This window comes from Schistocerca cancellata, chromosome 12 (assembly GCF_023864275.1).
Source record: "Schistocerca cancellata isolate TAMUIC-IGC-003103 chromosome 12, iqSchCanc2.1, whole genome shotgun sequence".
In the NCBI taxonomy this organism is placed as follows: Eukaryota; Metazoa; Arthropoda; class Insecta; order Orthoptera; family Acrididae; genus Schistocerca; species Schistocerca cancellata.
In genome coordinates, this window is record NC_064637.1 from 166,143,477 (window position 1) to 166,167,289 (window position 23,813).

General features: G+C 42.2%; 1 protein-coding gene across 2 annotated transcripts in view; it reads right to left on the minus strand.

Moving 5' to 3' along the window:
* The window catches only part of LOC126109599 (probable mitochondrial glutathione transporter SLC25A40), an 87,503-nt gene that overhangs the window by 24,348 nt on the left and 39,342 nt on the right, over positions 1–23,813 (minus strand). The window contains exon 7 of one of the 2 annotated variants that reach the window (XM_049914640.1): positions 21,059–21,130. The exons of the other annotated variant lie outside the window; for it this stretch is intronic. Coding sequence (XP_049770597.1) covers positions 21,059–21,130 — 72 coding nt within the window. The remainder of the gene's footprint in view (positions 1–21,058; positions 21,131–23,813) is intronic. 2 annotated transcript variants of the gene reach the window in all.

Here is a 23,813-nt window from a genome sequence, read left to right on the forward strand (position 1 = left end):
CAGTGCTCACTACTTTTCCCTGCAGAATATCATAGAATGTAACAACAGGATGCAACTCCATAATCTTATCATTGCTTCCATCTGTTGTCAAAGGAAATGATTGATTCTGAAGGCACTTGACAACTTAAGAGGATGCACTTTTTGCCATTTACAATGCATTTTGTTTTTGTGTGACCACAGAAATACTTCTTAAAAAAAGAAAGTAAACAGACACTCGGCCCTAATTACGTCAGTGTAAATGTTTCCAGACATGTGGGGAGAAGTCTGAAGAACAACATTCAATACATTAAATACAGAAATAGTCACAGGAAGGAAAGTGCAAAAGGCCTTGTTCAAGTCTGAGGACAGGAGTATAAACAATTTTTCCTCACCTGTCGTAGCAGAAGTCTTACTTTTCAACTCTAGGCATTCTGAAAGATGTCAAGCTCGTGAAAAGGTTTTGGTTACATAATATTACTGTTTCCTTGAAGAATGAAAGAAGTGGGTCCCACTGGTCCATTAGTCTATCCAAACATCTGCCTAAAGATTATCACCTAGTGCATATATGCTTCCAAATTTATTTTGTTGCCTCTTTATTGTGGAAGTTCTGAAATTTCTGAAAGTGTTCTTTTCTTTTGACTCTCTTCTCCAAGAAATAAAATATATCAACAAGGATTTCATCTGCTTTAAATTGTAATCTTCCAGTATCTTTTTCAGTGGCTAGATTAATCAGGTGGCCAATGCAAGCTACAATGGCAATACCTGGTTGAACATCTTTTAGAATTGCTGAAATCCCATTTTTGTGTCCTATCTTAACAGGAACACTGTCGGAGCAGAAAGTTACACAGTTTCAGTTGACATGTTATGAGAATTCAACTGTGATAATATCAGGTTATCTACACTCCTGGAAATGGAAAAAAGAACACATTGACACCGGTGTGTCAGACCCACCATACTTGCTCCGGACACTGCGAGAGGGCTGTACAAGCAATGATCACACGCACGGCACAGCGGACACACCAGGAACCGCGGTGTTGGCCGTCGAATGGCGCTAGCTGCGCAGCATTTGTGCACCGCCGCCGTCAGTGTCAGCCAGTTTGCCGTGGCATACGGAGCTCCATCGCAGTCTTTAACACTGGTAGCATGCCGCGACAGCGTGGACGTGAAACGTATGTGCAGTTGACGGACTTTGAGCGAGGGCGTATAGTGGGCATGCGGGAGGCCGGGTGGACGTACCGCCGAATTGCTCAACACGTGGTGCGTGAGGTCTCCACAGTACATCGATGTTGTCGCCAGTGGTCGGCGGAAGGTGCACGTGCCCGTCGACCTGGGACCGGACCGCAGCGACGCACGGATGCACGCCAAGACCGTAGGATCCTACGCAGTGCCGTAGGGGACCGCACCGCCACTTCCCAGCAAATTAGGGACACTGTTGCCCCTGGGGTACCGGCGAGGACCATTCACAACCGTCTCCATGAAGCTGGGCTACGGTCCCGCACACCGTTAGGCCGTCTTCCGCTCACGCCCCAACATCGTGCAGCCCGCCTCCAGTGGTGCCGCGACAGGCGTGAATGGAGGGACGAATGGAGACGTGTCGTCTTCAGCAATGAGAGTCGCTTCTGCCTTGGTGCCAATGATGGTCGTATGCGTGTTTGGCGCCGTGCAGGTGTGCGCCACAATCAGGACTGCATACGACCGAGGCACACAGGGCCAACACCCGGCATCATGGTGTGGGGAGCGATCTCCTACACTGGCCGTACACCACTGGTGATCGTCGAGGGGACACTGAATAGTGCACGGTACATCCAAACCGTCATCGAACCCATCGTTCTACCATTCCTAGACCGGCAAGGGAACTTGCTGTTCCAACAGGACAATGCACGTCCGCATGTATCCCGTGCCACCCAACGTGCTCTAGAAGGTGGAAGTCAACTACCCTGTCCAGCAAGATCTCCAGATCTGTCCCCCATTGAGCATGTTTGGGACTGGATGAAGCGTCGTCTCACGCGATCTGCACGTCCAGCACGAACGCTGGTCCAACTGAGGCGCCAGGTGGAAATGGCATGGCAAGCCGTTCCACAGGACTACATCCAGCATCTCTACGATCGTCTCCATGGGAGAATAGAAGCCTGCATTTCTGCGAAAGGTGGATATACACTGTACTAGTGCCGACATTGTGCATGCTCTGTTGCCTGTGTCTATGTGCCTGTGGTTCTGTCAGTGTGATCATGTGATGTATCTGACCCCAGGAATGTGTCAATAAAGTTTCCCCTTCCTAGGACAATGAATTCACGGTGTGTATTCCAGGAGTGTATATTTCATCCTGTTGAGTCCACATCCAACACTTGTATGGATAGCACAGTGCTCACTACTTTTCCCTGCAGAATATCATAGAATGTAACAACAGGATGCAACTCCATATTTGTATCACTGCTTCCATCCATTGCCTAAGAAAATGATCAATTCTGAAGGCACCTGACAACTTCAGATGATGCATTTTTTCCCATTTACAATGCATTTTGTTTTTGTGTGAGCACAGCAATATTTCTTAAAAAAGAAGTAAACGGACACTAGTTATGTCACTGTAAACGTTTCCAGACTTGGCTAGAAAGGTGTTGATTTTATTATTATCTTCCTTCGATTTAACATAACTTACGTTTTTACTGCACTTCACATGAATACTTAAATCGTTCCTTCCACCACGTGCAATATTAAAATCACACCCACATACCAGGCAAGAGGCAAATTTTTCTCCGTTTCTTGATTTTAGTACACACTGAAAATCAACAGAATATGATCCTTTAAATGTCTGGAGGTACTATTTCTTGTTGGATTTGTTCATGAATCCTACAATAGCAATATAGTGTACGAAAATGTCTAAACACTCAAGGCAGTCAAACACTTCATTGAAACATGTAAAGGTACACAAAATCTTAAACCATTAAATGAACACGACACCAACCTCCTGAACAAAGAATACACACGTGGTAAAACACACACACACACACACACACACACACACACACACACACACACACACACACACACACACACTACATTTACATGCAACACATCTTTCAAAAGTCAAAAACTGAATTTCAGAAACCATTTTTCACTGTCTTCTTTAGATGTTAAGGTCTGAAGAGGATGTGCTAACCCAGTTAAATATGGTGCCTGGAAAACATCTGTTACAGTTTATTATTTAGTCAGTACTATTTCTATTTGTCTCAAATTAGATGAGGGATAAACAGCTTCAGTCTAATTTGAGTTTAAATGGGAACTAAAATCAATTGCAGAATTGGAAAACTGGCTACAGAAGCAGATATCCAGAAATGATTTTGAAATGTTTACATGACCACAGAGAAGTGGTGCTGGGAAAACTGTTCACAAAATCCAGTTTTGGGAGTCCCATGTAAATGGAGTGGCAGACACATGGAACGAATGTAATTAGTCCATACATGGTCAAAGAATGTGGGTTAAATCACAACAAGCAAATGGAGCAGAACAAAGAATTTTCAGAGCAGAGCCTGTCAACACACAAGATTCACATGGAAGAACTGTTACCACAGCTTTAAATTCAACTCCCGTTTACATCATCATCATCATCATCATCATTCATCGTCATCATCATCAGTTATCTGTTATATTAGCAGGTCCTTTGCCTCTCCATTTTCTGCGGTCCATTGCTTCCTTCTTAAGGCTGCTGTATGTTGTACCGTCCATCGTGTCATCCAGTATCTGGAATCTCTTCCTTCCTCGCTTCCTTTTCCCTTCTACATAACCTTCCCGTTTACATAGGGCTCTCAAAACCAGATTTCATAAACCAATTTCCCAATGGCACTTCTGGATGGTTATGTAAACACTTCAAAATCAATTCTGGAAATCTGCTTCTCATTGCCGATTTTCCAATTCTGTAAAATTTTTCGTTCCTATGTAAATGCAACCAGTTTTGAAATGTGCTTTGGTTTTCAAGTTACATTTTGGTTTCAGAATGTTCTGTTAATATGAACTTACCGTCCAGTGAAGGAGAAGCAGCAATAATTTTTGAAAATATAAGTAATTGGAAAGACCAAAAAATCTACTCACCAAGTGGCAGTAGCAGAACACATATATTAACATGTATCATAGTTCGCAAGCTTTCGGTGCCAGTGGCACCTTCTTCTGGCAGAGGGGTTGGATAAGAATGGAGAGGGTTGAAGAAAAAGGACTAGTGACGGTTAGGAAAAGTTGTAGGGTTCAGAAAAGTCACCGAGAATGCCCGAGTCAGAGGAGACTTACTGGATGTGATGAGAAGGGAAGAAAGACTGTCAGGGACTGCTCTGAACGAGATTTGACAACCCGAGAGCTTAAATGTGGAAGATATGTTAAATTGCAAGGCAGTGATTACTGCTAAAACAACATACACCACTTAATAAGAGAGGAAAGTGAGTGCATTGTACATCACAGAGAGGGGACGCGGATGGCGAAAAATAGACGGGTCGGCAAATGAAAGATGTTGAAAACTAAGACGGATTGAAGAAAGGTATATTTACCGTGAAGAAATGCTGAGACTGAAGAAATAGATGTAAATTAAGGCCATACGGGTGGCGAGATCTGAGGATGTGTTGCAGTGCAAGTGCCTACCTGCAGAGTTCTGAGAAACTGGTGTCCGGGGGACAAATCCACGTGGTACGTGGGGCTGACGCACACGTCGAGGTCTCAACTGTAACGCTGCAGTGCGTGCTCTGCGACAGGGTATTGTGTGTTGCCAGTGTACACCCTCTGCCTGTGCTCACTCATCCTAACTGATAATGTGCTGGTAAAGACCGAAAAGTGTTCACATAACAGCTGGTATATGACATGTCGTTTCGCAGAAGGCTCTCCCTTTCGTAGTGCGTTTTGTCAGTTACAGGGCTGGTGTAGGTGGTGGTAGGAGGGTGCACAGAGCAAGTCTTACAGTGAGGACAGTCACAGTGGTAGGAGCAGAAGGAGCATAGGGTCTGGCAAGAATATGGCAGAGATTGGGTGGGTGACGAAAAGCTATTCTACGTGTAGTTAGCAAAATCTTTGACAGAATGGACCTCATTTCAGGGCACGGTTTTAGAAATACATTTTTATATCTCTGTTCTCCTACAGCCACTTATTGAGTAGATTTTTTATCTAAAGTAACATAGTGTTTAGTTGTTAGAGATGAGCAATAAGAATATTGGGTAAAACAGATCACTGTACATCTTGCAGGAGACTTTTTAAGGATACTGGAATTCTTGCGCACACTTCCCAATATGTTTACTGCTTAATGCATTTTGCTGCTGACACTAAAAATCAGTTTCAACTAAAACTGCAATATACACAGTCACGATATGAGACAGAAAGTAGACTGACTCCTCTTACAGGGTTTAGAACGGAGTTACGTATTTTGGCGGTTAGATATTCGACTAGTTTCTGTCTAACGGAAAGCGAGAAACTGAGAATATCTACCAATTCAAAAGAAAATTAAAAACATGCCTCTCTAAGTACTCTTTCTACAAATTATCTGAATACCTAGAACCAGGGATTGAACAGTTCAGTTAGCTACATGGCATCTAGTAGTGTTTGTTGTAAAGCTGTATGGCAACTAATAATGAACTGTAAACAGAACTCTGAGTTTTTAGATGTAAAACATATTTTCTTTGAAAAATACCATTGTAATCAAGTAAATATTAGGCTACTAATGGCACATAATCAGCAGCTGTACAGTACAAGTGAGAAGGCAGGTGTTTTTTCTAAGTACCAGCTACCTTATCAATAAAGTCCAGGTCACAATGGCAACAATGTTACAGGACACTGTGCCAGGGGCAGGGGGGGGGGGGGAGGGGTAAATGGAAAGAGGGGAGGGGACTAGTGGGCACATTGGTAGAATGGATGCTGTGTGCTGTGTACTGCTAAAGTGGTAGAAAGGAGGGAGATTGATAACTGGAGGACTATGACTACCATAGGCTGAGACCAGGTAGATTACAGGCACAAACACAAAGAGTATGTTGTGGGGACAGCTCCCACCTGTACAATTCAGAAAAGCTGTTGTTGGTGAGACAGGATCCAGACAGCACAGGCTGTGAAGCAGTTATCAAAGTGAAGTACATAGCATTGGGACACATGATCAGCAACTGGGTGGTACAGCTGTCTCTTCCCCACAGTTTGGTAGTGACCATTCAGGCGAACGGACAGCTTATCAGATACTAGTCCGTGTAGAAAACTACACTGTGGTTGCAGCTTAGTTCGTAGATCACGATTGCTTTCACAGGTAGCCCAGGCTTTGATGGGATAGGTGATGCTTATGACTGGACTGGTGTGTGTGTGTGTGTGTGTGTGTGTGTGTGTGTGTGTGGTTTGAGGTTTTCGGGCGCTAAACAGCGTGGTCATCAGCGCCCAAACGCATAGAAACAGGAACACATGCAGTGAAGGGACGAAGATGGACACCGAACAAGGAGAACGGCTAAAAGACACAGACCTGACGCAGTTCCAAATCCTCACATACAGAGGCAAAACAAGAGGAGAAGAAACGCACTAAAAGAGGAAAGGAAACACAAGGAAAAGAGAACAGAAATCGAAGTGAAACAAGTAGGTAATCGTGACTGGCGAACCTCTTACCTAAAGCCTGGGTGAGCCAGTCACCCAGCAGCACATTAAAATCCTCTCCCTAAAATCCGAGGCAACAAATTGGACAGGACACAAAACCGTAAGACCTTAACCACAGTCGTTGCGTCGTCTTGCAAAATAGAGGGCAAATCCGGTGGCAAGTGGGTGGTGATGGGACAGGTCTTGCATCTAGGTCAATTGCAGGGGTGTAAGCCATGTGGGGGGTGGGGTAACAGCTGCAGATCACCACTGTGGGAGGGGTAGGGACGATAGTGGGTAGGATATTCCTCATTTCAGGGCTCAACTAGTGCTAGTTGAAACCCTAGCAGAGGATGTGATCCGGCAGCTTCAGTCCCGGGTGGGGTACCGAGTCAGGAAAGGAATGCTCCTCTGTGGCTGGTCGGTGGGAGTGACCGGAGAGAGAAGCCACGAGAGTTGTTTCTGTTCGAGGTTGGGATGTTAATTACGGTTTGTGAAGGCATCAGTGAGACCCTCAGTATATTTTGAGAGGGACTGCTCGTCACTACAGATGTGATGGCCACACGCGGCGAGGCTGCGTGAAAGAATCTTCTCGGTACAGAATGGGTGGCAGCTGTCAAAACGGAGGTATTGCCGATCGTCGGTAGGTTTCATACGGGCAGAGGTACTGACGTAGCCATCTTTGAGGTGGAGGTCAACATCAGAGAAAAGTGTCTTTTTGAGCTGAGGAGGATCACGTAAAGCGAATAGGAGATAAGGTGTTGAGGTTCTGGAGGAAAGTGGATAGGGTGTCCTCACCCTCGGTCCAGATCACAAAGATGTCGTCAATGAATCCGAACTAAGTGAAGGGTTTGGGAGCCCGACCAGTTACGAAGATTGCCCGTCGAAAGGTCAGCAAAGGATGGTGTCGTTCGGATGCCTATTACTGTACCGCGGATTTGTTTGTAGCTGATATCTTCAAAGGTGAAGTAATTGCGGGTGGTGATATAGTCAGTCATAGAGACTAGGAAGGAGGTTGTAGGTTTGGAGTCGGTTGGGCACTGGGAAAGGTACAATTTAACAGCCACAACGCCACTGGCATCAGGGATTTTAATGTAGAGGGAGGTGGCATAAACAGCAATTAGCTGGGTGCTACGTGGTAATGGAACAAGAACTGTGGAGGGTCTGTGAAGGATATGGTTGTTGTCCTTTATATAATAAGGTAGACTATGGGTAACAGACTAATGGTGTCAGTCCATGAGAGCAGAGTCTCTCTCAGTGAGGGCACAGTAACCTGACACAATGGGGTGTCTTAGGTGTTTGTCTTTATGGACTTTAGGAAGCATGGAGGAAAGGAGTGCTGGGAGTGATAGGGGTGACAAGAGAAATAGATTCAGGGAAGGGGATTCTGGGATGGGTCAAAGGATTTGAGACGAGACTGAAGATCGTGTTGTATTTCTGGAATGGGGTCAGTGTGGCAGTGTTTTTAGGTGGACGAGTCAGACAGTTCGCAGTTCAGAGCCATAGTTGCCGAGCCTTTGTGGCACGTAGAAGTTCAGCACCAGTTTTTAGGTGGTGGATTGCAGTTCTTTCTGCAGATGTAAGGTTGATTTCCTGTTGAGGGATTTTGGGAAGGACAATGAGGCAAGGTTCAAGGTTAGGAAATTCTGGGAAGTTAACAGGGGATGATTTGGGGGCAGTGGAGTTGGGTCGGATTGCTAAGGTCGGTGGTGAAGAAGGTTTTCCAATGTGGGGCCCAGATGAAGGAAAGAAGCCGACTGAACTTGGGAGTGAGGCAACAGATAAGACCTTCAAAAGGACTGATACTTCTGTGAGGCAGAGGCTTTTGGAGGACAGGATCATGACTGTGTATCCCATCTGTTTAGGTTCTCGATTCTCTATGGTGATGGGAGGGAATTCCAGAAACTGAGGCAGTGTTTGTTCACTATGAGGGAACGCGGGGGAAGTTCGGAGGCTCTTATAGAAGTTATGGATAGATCCAGGCCAAGGTGGGGGTAGGAGATAAACAGTTTTGAGAGTTTTTTGAGATGGCGTCTGGCCACAGAGGAGCACTTCCTCATGACTCAGTAACATCCAGGACTGAAGTAGCTGAATCACAGTCTACATTTGGATTTCGACTATATCTCATCATGCCGTCTCCCCACGTCTCACACCTACACCTACATCTACGTCTATACCCTGCAAACCACTGTGAAGTGTGTGGCACAGGGTACGTCCTACTGAACCAGTTATTAGGTTTTCTTCCCATACCATTCACACATGGAGTAAGGGAAGAATGACTGTCTGAATGCCTCTGAGCATGCAGTAATAATTCTAATCTTATCCTCACGATCCTAATGTGAACGATATGTAGGGGGTTGTAGAATATTCCTAGAGTAATCACTTAAAGCCGATTCTTGAAACTTTGTTAACAGACTTTCTTGGGATAGTTTACGTCTGCCTTCGACAGTCTTCCAGTTTAGTTCCCAGTATCTCTGTGAAACTCTCCCGTGGGTTACACAAACTTGTGACCATTTGTGCAGCCCTTTACTGTATATGTTCAACATCGCCTCACAGTTCAATTTGGTACACATCCCACACACTTGAGCAATATTCTAGAATGGGTCACATGAGTGGTTTGTAAGCAATCCCCTTTGTTGACTGACTGCATTTCCCAAGTATTCTACTAATAAACCAAAATCTACCATCTGCTTCACCAACAACTGAGCCTAAGTGATCATTTCATTTCATATCCCTACAAAGTATTACACCCGTGTTTTTTATATGAATTAGCCGATTCTAATATTGTAGTTATAAGCTTCTTTTTCGTTTTGTGAAGTGAACAATTTTACATTTCTGAGCATTTTAAGCAAGTTGGCAATATTTGCACCACTTTGAAATCTTATCGAGATCTGACTGAATATTTATGCAGTTGCTTTCAGACAGTACTCCCTTATAGATAACTGCACCATCGGCATTAAACTAAGGTCGCTATTAATATTGTCCACACCGTCATTAATATACAATATGAACAACAAGGGTTCAAATACATTTCCCTGGGGCATACCCAAAGTTCCCTCTACGTGCATCTGACGACTCTCCATCCGAGATAGCATGCTGCATTCTTCCTACCAAAAGTCCTCAATCAAATCACAAATTTCGCTCGATACCCCATACGATCGAACTTTTGACAATAAGTGTAGGTGTGGTACTGAGACAAATGCTTTTCAGAAATCATGAACTGCAGCATCTACCTAATCCCTCGAACCAAAGCTTTCGGTATGTCCTGTGAGAAAAGTGCAAGTTGGGTTTCTGGGTTTCACACGATCAATGTTTTCGAAATCCGTGCAGACTGGCATGGAGGAGGTCATTCTGTTCAAGATACCTCCTTATGTTTGAGCTCAGAATATCTTCTAAGATTGTACAAGAAATCAGTTTCAAAGATATATGGTAGTTTTGTGGATCACTTCTATTACTCTTCTCGCACAGGGTGTTACTTATGCTTTCTTCCAACTACTGGACATGTTTTTTGTTCCAGTGATTTAAATAGATAGAAGAGAGGCTAACTCAGCTGCAAACTCAGTATAGAATCTTAACAGGGATTCCACTGGATCCTGGACTTTGTTCAATTTTAATGATTTCAGTTATTTCTGAACATTACTGACACTAATACTGATTTCAGTCAGCTTTCAGTGGCACAAGGATTAAATTGGGGCAATTCTCCTCAGTTTTCCTTCATAAAGGGACAGGTGGCTTTTGAGCCATGCTCCTGCTAGTGTTTGTGCCGTGGACAGGTTGGCATCATGTATTCGGATTGTGACCTCTGGTTTTCTTAGTCCGTTCACTGGCACCACTACATTTGCTAGCGTTGTCTGTCCTTGAGTGGCAGCAACAGCATTTATCAATATCTAGTACCCTTACTATCTTTGGAAGGACGTGAAGTGTTTTCGGGTCGGGTGTGTCGGTAGTTCGCTGGGGACGGAGCAGCAGTGAGGTCCGACAGTGCCAGCACAAGTCGAGGGAACTGGTAATATATGCACTGCCCAATGGAAGGACGTAGTCTTGAGAGTGTACAACCACGTCGAGGTCCAGATTCAGCAGGTTTAAGTTGAATGGATCGTTATATTTAAGTAGTGCAACTTTCACTTGTGTGTGTGTGTGTCCGTCCTTTGAAGTGACCTCATGCCATCAAGTTGTCAGACAGAAGAGTTATACTCCAACGTTTCCCTTGCCTGACTCGATTGGTAACGACTGATGGTCGGTCGTTCGATAGGTCGTCTCAGTAGATGATTTGTATCTGGTCTTTCCACCATTTCTGTCTTCTTAGCATTCATGTCTACACGCAATTCGTCCTGTAGCTGAATAGTGACTGCTCATCATTTGACGATGTTAACTGTTATTCTATCATGGTGCTGGTTATCACATCTTAGGTGGATTCTGCGAGTGTGTTGGTCAGCGTTTAAGCTGCCCCTAGTTTGAGTTCCCATCCTGTTAAGTGAGCTTAACTCTTGGCTGCCTATCTCACCTTACTTAAGTTTGAGGGACTTTCCCAGGTCGACCTTTGGAGCAGTGTCTGTGGATCACACCCTTCTTATTTGGTCAGATTGTGTTAATTGTGTAAAAAAATAATATTATGTTTAAATTATTCCTATTGCGGCCTTCAGCTGACAAATGATTTGAATATCTTCTTAATAAGGCCATCAGTCGTCAGCGTAGCTTGTGTTACAGTCAGTAATTTTATGATTGTTTTAGAATTTATTTTAATATTTTCAGCATGTAATTATCTTCCTGATTTGTAATTCAGGCCTTCAGCCATTAATCATTCTGTGGTATTGCTTGTGGCCTTCAGCCGACAAATAATTTGAATTTTTTCTTAATAATGCCTTCAGCTGTCAGTGTAATTTGTGTTACAGTCAATTCCTTTAAAATGATTGTTGATAATTATTACCTTAAATAAAGTGTGTGTGTTTACTGTGCAACCAACGCTAACTGAGTAAGGCCCCGTCCACACCTTTTCCTGCTTTCCCGAAGTTCCATGCTTCAGCTTTCCAGCTCTTGCTTAGCTACCCTAAATTTCAGTTACTGTCTCACTCGCTACGGACTGGATACTAATTTTTGTGCCACTAAGTCTTTTACATATAACCAGAATTTCTTTGGGTCTCATTATAGCTCATCTGACAATATTCTGCTGTGGTAGTCACCGAAGGCTTCCTGCATTGCCCTCTTGACAGTCAAATGTGTTTCATTTAGCACATCTCAATCTACTGTCATGTTTTTAATAGAGGGAAACATTCCACGTGGGAAAAATATATCTAAGAACAAAGATGATGTGACTTACCAAACGAAAGCGCTGGCAGGTTGATAGACACACAAAATTAAAGCTTTCACAACCAACGGTTGCTTCATCAGGAAATAGGGAAGGAGAGGGAAAGACGAAAGGATGTGGGTTTTAAGGGAGAGGGTAAGGAGCTATTCCAATCCCGGGAGCGGAAAGACTTACCTTAGGGGGAAAAAAAAAGGACAGGTATCCACTTGCACACACACACACACACACACACACACACACACAGACACAGATACAAGCAGACATTTGTAAAGGCAAAGAGTTTGGGCAGAGATGTCAGTCGAGGCGGAAGTACAGAGGCAAAGATGTTGTTGAATGGCAGGTGAGGTATGAGCAGCGGCAACTTGAAATTAGCGGAGGTTGAGGCCTGGCGGGTAACGAGAAGAGAGGATATACTGAAGTGCATGTTCCCATCTCTGGAGTTCTGACAGGTTGGTGTCAGTGGGAAGTATCCAGATAACCCGGACGGTGTAACACTGTGCCAAGATGTGCTGGCCGTGCACCAAGGCATGTTTAGCCACAGGGTGATCCTCATTACCAACAACACTATCTGCCTGTGTCCCAGAGTGTAGAGACAGATCAGTTTTTCAACTACAGCCATGGTTTTCAAAATGCAATATCGAAATGTCCTTTGCTGACTGCATTCGATTTTTAGGAGACGGACAAGAAACCTGACACGATCCAAGTACCTGTGCACGCAGAACTCCTTGCGGGATATTAAGGTCTGTAGCAATATTTAATTTATCCGTACAGAGTATACCAACTGGTGTTACTGTAGTCACCAGTTTGGAGACTAGCTCGATGCCGCTGTCTACATTATTCCGCCCCGTGCAGACCTCTCCATCTCTCTTCAAGTACCGCACCCAGCATACACCTGGGCCTGCTTTCTGTACTCACACCTCAGTTATTCCTCTACAATTTTCTTCTTCACACTTCCCTCTCGAACGAGATTAACACTTTCCCTGCTACAGAGCAGCTCTCTGCATTTCACGCTGAGGGTGACTTCCGTTACGGCTGTACTGCCTGCCAAATGCCGGTGCCTGTGCTGAGAGATGGCGTTCTGGCCAATACAAAATAATTATTGGCCGATTTTTTAAAAACTATTTGGAGAAAAGGATTTGAATTTTACACATATTGCAGTCCGATGCATACACTAGATAAAAGAATGAGTTTCTTTTCATTATGCAGTCATACTTACTGTGCTGCATCAAATTACATAAAACTTTACACAAAAATTTAAAAAGTTTGCAGAGGTGAAAACACACTGCATACACTTTACGTACAGTCGATTTAAGCTCGTACATTGCAACGAATGAAATGCAGATGAGATATCAAAATTTTATTTAAAATTAAGAGCAGAACATTTAGTTCTCACGTTACTGGCTTTTATATTCGTCTGACACTTGTGCACCACACATCTGTTCGCACCCTTCTGCATTGCGTATCGTGCGGTTCTAATAATCGCCATATCTCGAGTGATTCCAGCCGTCGAAATGAGGTTTTCTGCAAATAGCAGCACACGTTGAGGCATACAAGTTGTACGATAAATACTTGAAACTTTTTTATTTACAAAGATACAGAAGTAACTTGTCCGCAGCAGTGAGAGGTCAGTGGCTCAGGACGCATACAAATGTGCACTGCACTGTGGGAAAACCCGAGCAGTGCACGTACGACGGCACGTAAACGGCAGCTGCAGAATGGGGCACTGGACGTGTACAGTGAAAGGCTCAACTGTTCCGTGTTTCTGTCTAATATACTAACCGTGACATAACCAAAAACAGAATTTTTCATATTTGTGAAGTCACACTATTTACACATATACTAACTTCACCCAAATCAATTTAAATTGGAAGCTGTCATCAATCTTTCATCCGGTTTTAATCAATCCTCTATTGTCTCTTCTCTTGTAGAACATTTTCACCTCTAGCCCAGTGAGAGCTACTTCACCTGTACGGAAGCCTACTGTGTTCAGAGTCAGCAAACACGAAGGGGTAGGGGTCTGTCAATTGTCTTCAGTTCAAACTGCTACGTCTCTTGTGTCCTACCTACTGACCTATTTTTACAATTTGAATTAACTTTTAACTTTTTCTGAAGATAATGACAACCGTGTTGACGGCAGCCACAGTATTTAATTTGCCTGCACAGGTTGTGTAAATCTTTGTTTTTGCTGGTCCTATCCAAACTAAAAACTCAAAGCAGAGCGAAGAGCTCGCGAAAGCCTCACTTGCAGTTGTACGATGACAGAGTACCGAATACAGCAAAAAAGGTTTCAGTTGGGACTTAAATGTCTTCACTGTCCGTCTTATTCTTGAAATTCAGCCACAAGTTCTTTGCTTCTGATCTCTTAGAAGGAAATGTGATTTGATAGGAAATGTTTTCCAACAAACAAAACTGTGCCCGGTTCCCTATTAAGGATTTGGCAGAACTCAATGAAACTTAACTTTTGTGAAAGACCTATTTGTGTAGCTATGCTGTCAGCTGCTGACAAAAACTTTCTAGGTGTTGATACCAATTTTGGTCTCAATCAGAAGCCTCCAAACATTTTAGCCCTAAGTTTTGTTGAAGCCGTATACCCTTGTTCTCGGTACAATTCAGAAGTGTTCGTGATGCTTGCCACAAACTGACACCGAGTGGCACCGCAGTGGTCATTATGCAGCGAGTTGCTTATTGTTTTATCTTGAGATGTGGCTTTAATTTAATTTCATATACATTTCTACAAATACATACCACTCATGACTGTCTTAACACACTTTTGCAAAACCTCGTTACTTCTGTTATCGTTAACATCACAACGAGTGGTCAGAACATAATGCAAGCACTGTGGGATATCTTCTCATCCCGACACTGCTTGCCTCGCAGCAGTCATAGGGGTTATCTCTCAGTTCCCTGTGGCCACCGCTTGCACAGTTAGAGAAAAGTTGAACAGCATACTGACATACTGCAGTGTCAGATTACGCACAAATTTTTGTTTCGGGACTAGACAGAGAGTGAGATATCTATAACACAGGAAGCAGGGGCGGACTCAACTCCGCAATTTCTGTTGTCACGTACGGGTGAGTGTCCAGATCATTTCATTGCTGCAGTAACAGCTGATGTGTGTGCTGCGCTTTATGTATTATTACAACTATTTCTGACAATGCTAAATTTTAGTATTAGTGTCTTTGGGAAAGTAGAGAAGTGCAGTAGTGCAGCACTATCTTGTGGGTAGAGGCAACATGTGTGATCTGAAGCACAAAATATACTGGGACTAATATGTATTGTGACAAAAGTTTCTTAGTCGACATACAGTGTGTTTAACAGTGAGTATCCAGTTCGATTAAAATTGCCTTAAAGACAAAGCCCGTACAATTCTTTACTCGGAACCCTTGCTCTTAATACTATTAATTGGCATAATTTTTATTTGCAGTTACATCCCTTGTGTAGGTTTGTACAAATATGGAAAAGTAAAGGAGGATAGAAAGTGAGTGCATAAATTTTAAAAAGCAATGGGGCATCAATATTTTGTGACTGAGTCAAGTAATAAGGCAATCTGTATAATTTGCAATGAAACAATATCAGTTCTCAAACAATACAATATGAAACATCATTACGGGACTAGCATTTTCTGACTTAATTCAAATTCAATAGAAGTCAATGATTAGAAACACGCACATCTTTGAACAGCATCTGAGTGAATGCTGAACAAGAAGCACCAAGTCCTGCTAGTTTCTGCATGGCTCACTCAACAGCAAAGTATGTAAAAACATCTACTTACAGCAAATTCGGAAGGACTGCACGATTGCAGCAGTTGAAGAGATGTGACCAGGAAAAAGTAGTTTACTTGAAAACCTCAGTTTGTCAGCAAACACTGTGGCTTGAAGAGTAAATGATATTGCTGAAATATATTAACTTGATTGTCTGAGAAAACTCAACACTTAGAGCCATTCTCTTTGACTCTGGATGAGTCAGAAGACGTTTCAGATACTCCAGAAGTGTTAATTTTGATTTGAGGAATAAACGAGAATCATTAAGTATATGAAGAGCTGCTTGACATTCTTAGTATTCACGGCATGGCCACAGAGGAAGAAACTTTTAAGTGAGATGAAAATGTTGTTCAGATAAACAATGTTCAATGGAAAAACTTAAGGTGTATCACAACTGATGATGGCAAGAATGTGACGAACAAATAAAGCTACTGTTGCTCTCAAGTCAGAGGCAGTAGAAAATGTCGAAAATGTCTGGATATGTCAAAAGTTTGAATGTCAGTCATGTCAGCTGTTAACTATGTAAGATCACATGCTCTCAATTATCATTAATTCTGCAAGTTTATTGAAGAGACTGAAGGAATGACTTACCATATTATACAGCAGTACGCTGGCTTAGCTGCAGAAAAGCTCCGACATGATTTTTTGAACTCTTAACAACTATCAAAATTTTCTTGAACGAAAGGAATCGTCCTCTGACTGAATTACAAAACAATGAGTGGTTATGGAAGTTGTTATTTTGTACAGATTTAACTCAACATATGAACAACTTCAATTTAAATTTACAAGAAACAAACTGGCTCCTGCCTGTTTTATACACTTATATTAAATCCTTTTGACAAAAAATTGTTTTGTTTCAGTCTCAATGAACAAAAAATGTCTCTTCTAAAATTGCTATTGATATCAAGATTTTTCAAAATCCTTTTAACACCAATTTAGGAAGTCTTGCCAATGACCTTCAAATGGAAATGGTTGATTTGTAAAGATAAATATTTAATTCATCATTGCTGGAACTTTATAAGAGTCTTTCACTCTCACAGTTTGATCAGTTGCATAAGTTTGTACATAGCTTTTTTCCCATTTTTATACTACTTATCTCTGTGAAAAAACTTAGATCAATACATTCCATTCCAAAGAAACAGGTATTCAAACAGAATTATAATACAATATTGTAATTTTTTATTCATAATACAGTACAGCCTATTTTAGAAGAAAGTTGTCAAGAGATATTTGTTTATGCCCATGCTTCAAAATCTGTCAAAAGAGAGGCATAGCACGATTATTAATTAAATTCATAGCACGCATAGCTACTGCTTTACAGGCACATTTAATGAATTTGTGTTAGTTAAAAAAATCAGAACTGGAATTCATAAACAGACATTGCAAGGAAAAGAGTTAACACACGCAGGTGAAGAAAAGATCTTGGAACATCTTTGTGGAAAATTTGCAACACTGCTGCGAAAGCCCGAGCAGTGGTGATAATTGCGGTGAGAGGCACATTGCATTCAGTACAGCTGATTGAATATAGCTTCTACTTTACAGAGTGTTAGTCTATAGGACAACACACGATTGTGTGTTCATTCATAACGGGTAAAGAGAGCGATCCAGGCCAAGTGTTGGTTTTTGAAATTGTTAGTACAGACAGAAGGGAAAAAAAACACTAAACAAACTCTCTACGTGAAAAATCGTTCGTTAAGCGATTCAGTTTCTTTTACTCATTGTGCAAATTACTCCTTATGAGAGGTGCTCAATAAGCAAGGTTCGACTGCAATAAAAGAAAATAACGGTGGGCCAGACAGGGGCACATATGACCCGTCAATGCGGGCTGGATCGATGGTGTTTGCGGGCTGGTGTCGGCCCGCAAGCCGTAGCTTGGAGATCCCTGGTCTAGATCATCTTCTGACACATGGTAATTATGAACAATGCAGACAATAATATCAGGACTAAACAGTAAAAAAATTAAAAATCCTACAAATTCCCGTGATGTATCAGTATGTACTTACCAGCCGAAAAAAATCATCATATCATCTCACCTTCTAATGCATTACATGTAGTTGCCTTAATATTGGGTTAAATAGGTGAGCACCAGTGTTGTTATTACATGTCACTAATGCACTCTCACTACCTGGAGACATCTGTACCTCTGTTGCTCACTGTGGCAAAAAAGCCTGTCATAAGACCTTCTGAAGCCATTCTTAATATGCCAACAGTGCAACCTTGGCAAAAACTTCATTCCTGCATAGTTGAAACATGTATTTACCTCACTACGGGCTACTGTTCTTCAGATTCACTATATAACTCCACTTATATTGAGCTCAATGACCACTGACAATATGTGAACAGCTGTGTCCACCACCCAAGTGACTACTACAATGATCCCTCTACCTCATACAGATAAGGTATGCTTACCATCGAACTTGTCTACTGTCTTTCTGTACCCATTTCTTAAATATACATGTCAGTCTTTCTTATGCAATATTATCTTTTTCTAATATTTAACTGGAGCTATTGCCGACAGGGAACTGCAGTTTAGTTCTCAATTTTCAGCTAGTTAAAGACAAAAACTGATGATGAATTCAGTAGCTTGCATTGGTATTAACACAATAGTAGTAGTGGTGGTGGTGATGGAGGTGGTAGAAGCAGCAGCAGCAGCAGCAGCAGTAGTAGTAGTAAATAAGTTTTCAGAAGAGTTGTGACGTGAGCATATTAAGAATAATATAAGCAGGCCTGCCGAGAGAGGTATTTGCCATTGTGTGCAATGAAAGACAAGATGTGTCCAGACAGTGAGTGATTATTAGTGATGTGTAAAACACACATCAAAAAAAGTTTTGCATCACCTCGGTTCCGAGAGTTCCGGAACCTGTACAGAAAATTGGAATAGAGATCAACACAAACATCATTTCTGCCCTTTTTATTGCTCATGAAAACCACACACTGCATGTTGTACCACCATACAGGGAGACCTTCAGAGGTGGTGGTCCAGATTGCTGTACACACAGGTATCTTTAATACCCAGTAGCACGTCTTATTTCACTGACGCATGCCTGTAATCGTCGTGGCACACTATCCACAAGTTCATCAAGGCACTGTCGGTCCTGATCGTCCCACTCCTCAATGGCGATTCCGCATAGACCCCTCAGAGTGGTTGGTGGGTCACATCGTCCACAAACAGTCTTTTCAATCTATCCCAGGCATGTACGGTAGAGTTCATGTCTGGAGAACATGCTGGCCATTCTAGTCGAGCGATGTTGTTATCTTGGAGGAAGTCATTCACAAGATGTGCACGATGGGGGTGCAAATTGTCGTCCGTGAAGACGAATGCCTCACCAATATGGTGCCGATACGATTGCACTATCGGTGGGAGGATGGCATTCACGTATTGTACAGCCGTTACAGTGCCTTCTGTGACCACCAGCGCTGTGCGTCGGCCCCACATAATGCCACCCCAGAGTAGCAGGGAACCTCCATCTTACTGCACTCACTGGACAGTGTATCTAAGGCGTTCAGCGTGACAGGGTTGCCTCCAAACACGTCTCTGACGATTGTCTGGTTGAAGGAATATGCGACACTCACTGGTGAAGAGAACGTGGTGCCAATCCTGAGCAGTCCATTAGGAATGTTGTTGGGCCCATCTGTACCACGCTGCACGGTGTCGTGGTTGCAAAGATGGAGCTTGCCACGGACGTTGGGCGTGAAGTTGCACATTATGCAGCCTATTGCGCACAGTTTGAGTAGTAACACGACGTCCTGTGGCTGCACGAAAAGCATTATTCAAGATGGTGGCACTGCTGTCAGGGTTCCACCTAACCATAATCCGTAGGTAGCAGTCATTCATTCACTGCAGTAGTAGCCCTTGGGCAGCCTGAGCGAGGCGTGTCATTGACAGTTCCTGTATCTCCTCCATGTCCGAACAACACTGCTTTGGTTCACTTCAAGACGCCTGGACACTTCCCTTGTTAAGAGCCCTTCCTGGCACAAAGTAACAATGCGGACGTGATCGAACTGTGGTATTGATCGTCTAGGCACTGACCTACAGAAAACACGAGCCATGTACCTCCTTCCTGGAGGGATGACTGGATATGATCTGCTGTCGAACCCCCTCCGTCTGAGGTGCTGCTCATGCATGGTTGTTTACATCTTCAGGCGGGTATAGTGACATCTCTGAACAGTCAAAGGGACTGTGTCTGTGATACAATATCCACTGTCAATGTCTATCTTCAGGAGTTCTGGGAATCAGGGTGATGCAAAACTTTCTTTGATGTGTGTAACAGAGATGCTCACCCATTTAACTCAATATTAACGCAACTACAGGGTGTTTATAAATGAATATTGGGGTTTTAATGCTTTATAACATTTATTACATTAAACTTACACTTACAAATGATATGTCAAATGAAAGAGCAACTCAAACAGTTTTACCAAGAACGTTATAAATGTCCAATGTGAGCACCATTTGTCACACGGCACACATCAGGTCCATAGCCGAGTTCTTCCCACATGTTGATAAGAGTGTCTTCAGTGATTATAGCAAAAGCTGCATCAATCTGGTTTCTTAATTCAGGGAGGTCTGCTGGTAACGAAGGCACGTACACACGATCCTTGATGAATCCCCAAAGGAAAAAATCGCATCCCTGAATGATGAAACCGGATTGAAGCAGCTGTTGCTACAATCAATGAAGACACACTTATCAAGGTTTGGGAAGGACTCGGCTATAGACTTGGTGTGTGCTGTGTGACAAATGGTGCCCACATTGAACATTTATACGGTTCTTCGTAAAACTGTTTGAGTTGCTCTTTCGTTTGACATATCATTTATAACTGTAAGTTTAATGTAATAAATATTATAAAGTGTTAAAACACTGATATTCATTTATAAACACCCTGTATATGTAATGGATTAGAAAGCAAAATGCTCTAATGAATTTTTAAACCAATACGTACATACTGATAAATTATATGAATCTGTAAAATTATTATTTTTTTTTTATAATTTACTACTGGTATCAGTCTGTTTTGTTCACAATTGCATAACAATTACACAATAAATGTTTTGTACATAATCCACATATAGGTCAAAACTGGTAGCAACGAAGCTTTTGTCAGCAACTGATGTAGCTACACAAACCTGCCTACCATGAAAAACTGTGGGAGGGGGATTCATAAACTTGCAAGTCAAAGTGTAGTGTTAATGCAGGTGATGGCAGTGAGGAATATGCTAACAAATTTCAGTCGTGTATCAGTGGACCAGTTACTTGAGGTAAACAGCAGCATTTTGAAATATTTTTGAGCACCCTCACAATGTATCTTCATACACATATCAATTAACAGTAGAAAATATTTTGCAGATACTCACCGTTACGACAGTAGCACAAGGAAACAAAATCGATTAGGAACAAGACGTCACGAGATGACGTGTAGAGTTAGAATGAGAGGTACGCACCTTTGCTGTGACGGAGAGAGCCCGCCATGGCGTTGGCCACAACTGACCACGGGCCGCCGGGCTTCCTCTTGCCTGCACATAAGCGACGGCCAACACTTCAGATTAGCGGTGGGGAAACTGGGAGGTGGGAGTAGGGGAGGAGGGGTCCACCGGAAGCAGCACACACTCGGCACCCGTCTACAGATTGCAGCACCGACCGTGCAGTAAAGGTGTGCAAAACTTCATTTTTCTCGACTTTCCGACCTCTGCGACGGGCCGATTTGTGCACGCTACTTCTAGTAGACCTCTCGGTGAAGGTAATGAGGTATTTCGGAACTGAGGAAGTCGGGTGGTAGTCGTGTGTCGGAACGAAGTGAGAGAAACTGTGTGCATTAAGTAACAGTGAAAACAGATGTAGCAGACAGCAAACACTCGTCCCACTTTGTAACAGCCACAGTTGCGGAGGTGCTCGACACGACACAAATTAGAATGTGACGTGACACTGGAGAATCGGGCCTCTCAAACTGCAGAAATGGGAACGAACGGAGCAATCGCAGCAGAATCGCATAAAGGCGGAGGCGTGAATCTAGAACTTTCTGAAGTGTTATTTCAATTTGTAGCAGGAGAAGCGAGATAAGGACAGGAAACGTGTAAAACAGAGGTCATGCTTTGTGTGTCCCTCTTCCACTCTGATTCCAAGAGAGGGTCTACCACTCTCTCAGAAGACCAACTTTTGTCTTCATAGAAATATTAAATTACTTTACACAAGTCGAATTCACTGAAGTGAATAGGACAGAATCAAATAACTGTGAATAGGAGTATGTCCTGTCCACTCGATTGAATTACAGTAGTTTTAAGTCATTGAGATGGAGAGACAGGTATAAGAAACTGTCCAATCTGAAAAGTGTACAGACCCGGTAGCACAATTTGGTTTTGCCACTGTTTTCAATGTCATTCAAGGCAGATTCTGGGACGGTTCCTACCGAGAGACCAAGGATGCCACCTTCACCTGTGTTCAGCCTCTATTGAGATCAGATAAATGGTGTAAGGTATTACAATGTATGCTCATATTATTATTATTATTATTATTATTATTATTATTATTATTATTATTTCTTTGCTTTCTCAGACGTTATGACTGGATAAAAATGAAAAGTGACACGGACCTTGATCAAGCGTGACTTCCTTTTAACTGTACGGTATATGTTACATTGCATTTAGGAACTTTCGGGTAATTGAACATGTATCAATAATTACAGATTTCTATAGTTGTATGTATACGTTTGGATGTAGCTGTATTGCGTTGATGTACTGGTGGATATTGTGTGGTATGACTCCTGTAGTTGATAGTATAATCGGTATAATGTCAACTTTATCCTGACGCCACATGTCCTTGACTTCCTCAGCCAGTTGGATGTATTTTTCAATTTTTTCTCCTGTTTTCTTCTGTATATTTGTTGTATTCGGGTATGGATATTTCGATTAGTTGTGTTAATTTCTTCTTTTTATTGGTGAGTATAATGTCAGGTTTGTTATGTGGTGTTGTTTTATCTGTTATAATGGTTCTGTTCCAGTATAATTTGTATTCATCATTCTCCACTACATTTTGTGGTGCATACTTGTATGTGGGAACGTGTTGTTTTATTAGTTTATGTTGTATGACAAGTTGTTGATGTATTATTTTTGCTACATTGTCATGTCTTCTGGGGTATTCTGTGTTTGCTAGTATTGTACATCCGCTTGTGATGTGATCTACTGTTTCTATTCATTGTTTGCAAATTCTGCATTTATCTGTTGTGGTATTGGGATCTTTAATAATATGCCTGCTGTAATATCTGGTGTTTATTGTTTGATCCTGTATTGCAATTATGAATCCTTCTGTCTCACTTTTCTTAGCCATGTGTTGGATGCGTCTTGATCGATGTGTGGCTGTGTTAGATGATACAGGTGCTTGCCATGTAGTGTTTTCTTTTTCCAATTTACTTTCTTTGTATCTGTTAACGTTATGTGATTTAAAGGGTTGTAGAAGTGGTTATGAAATTGCAATGGTGTAGCCAACGTATTTATATGAGTGATTGCTTTGTGTATTTTGCTAGTTTCTGCTCGTTCTATAAAGAATTATTATTATTATTATTATTATTATTATTATTATTATTATTATTATTATTATTATTATTTACATTTCTACTATAATTTTGTCATTTCAAAGCTCAACATTTTATTACTTTGATTTCCTCTTTTAATGAGTTCTGAAGACCTTTTGTCAGTTCCACATAGGAGGGGAACTAAATGATCGTAAATTAAAGGCAAAAATAAAAATGTGAGTCACAAGAGAGAAGACACAGTACAGGAGGCAGGATGAACTGTTGCTCTCTGCGAAGCAGGGCCCTCGTCAAAAGGGCAGCAACACTACTGGACGGTTGTGTGGCCACTTTAAATTTGGACTCAAATTTCACAACTCTTTATTGTGCCTTGTGTACTGTGTTCCACATTGTCCAAGAGCCGATGTTCTGGCTGGGCTTCCCCCTGGGCCAGGGCTGAACATAGTCTCTTAAGCTTTTACTCCCTACCCCAACTCCCCACCCTCATTTTTGGAAATATGAATACAAAATTTCTTCCAATGTACAAACATTAACTAATTTTGAAAGTTCAACTACAATTTTCGAATTTCACTATGAGCTATGGAATATAAGTTCTAGATCTAGAGAAAATGTGTATACAACCAGAAGATAGACGAACTGAAGCGTCTTCACAACAGTTTTAGTGATATTTGGGA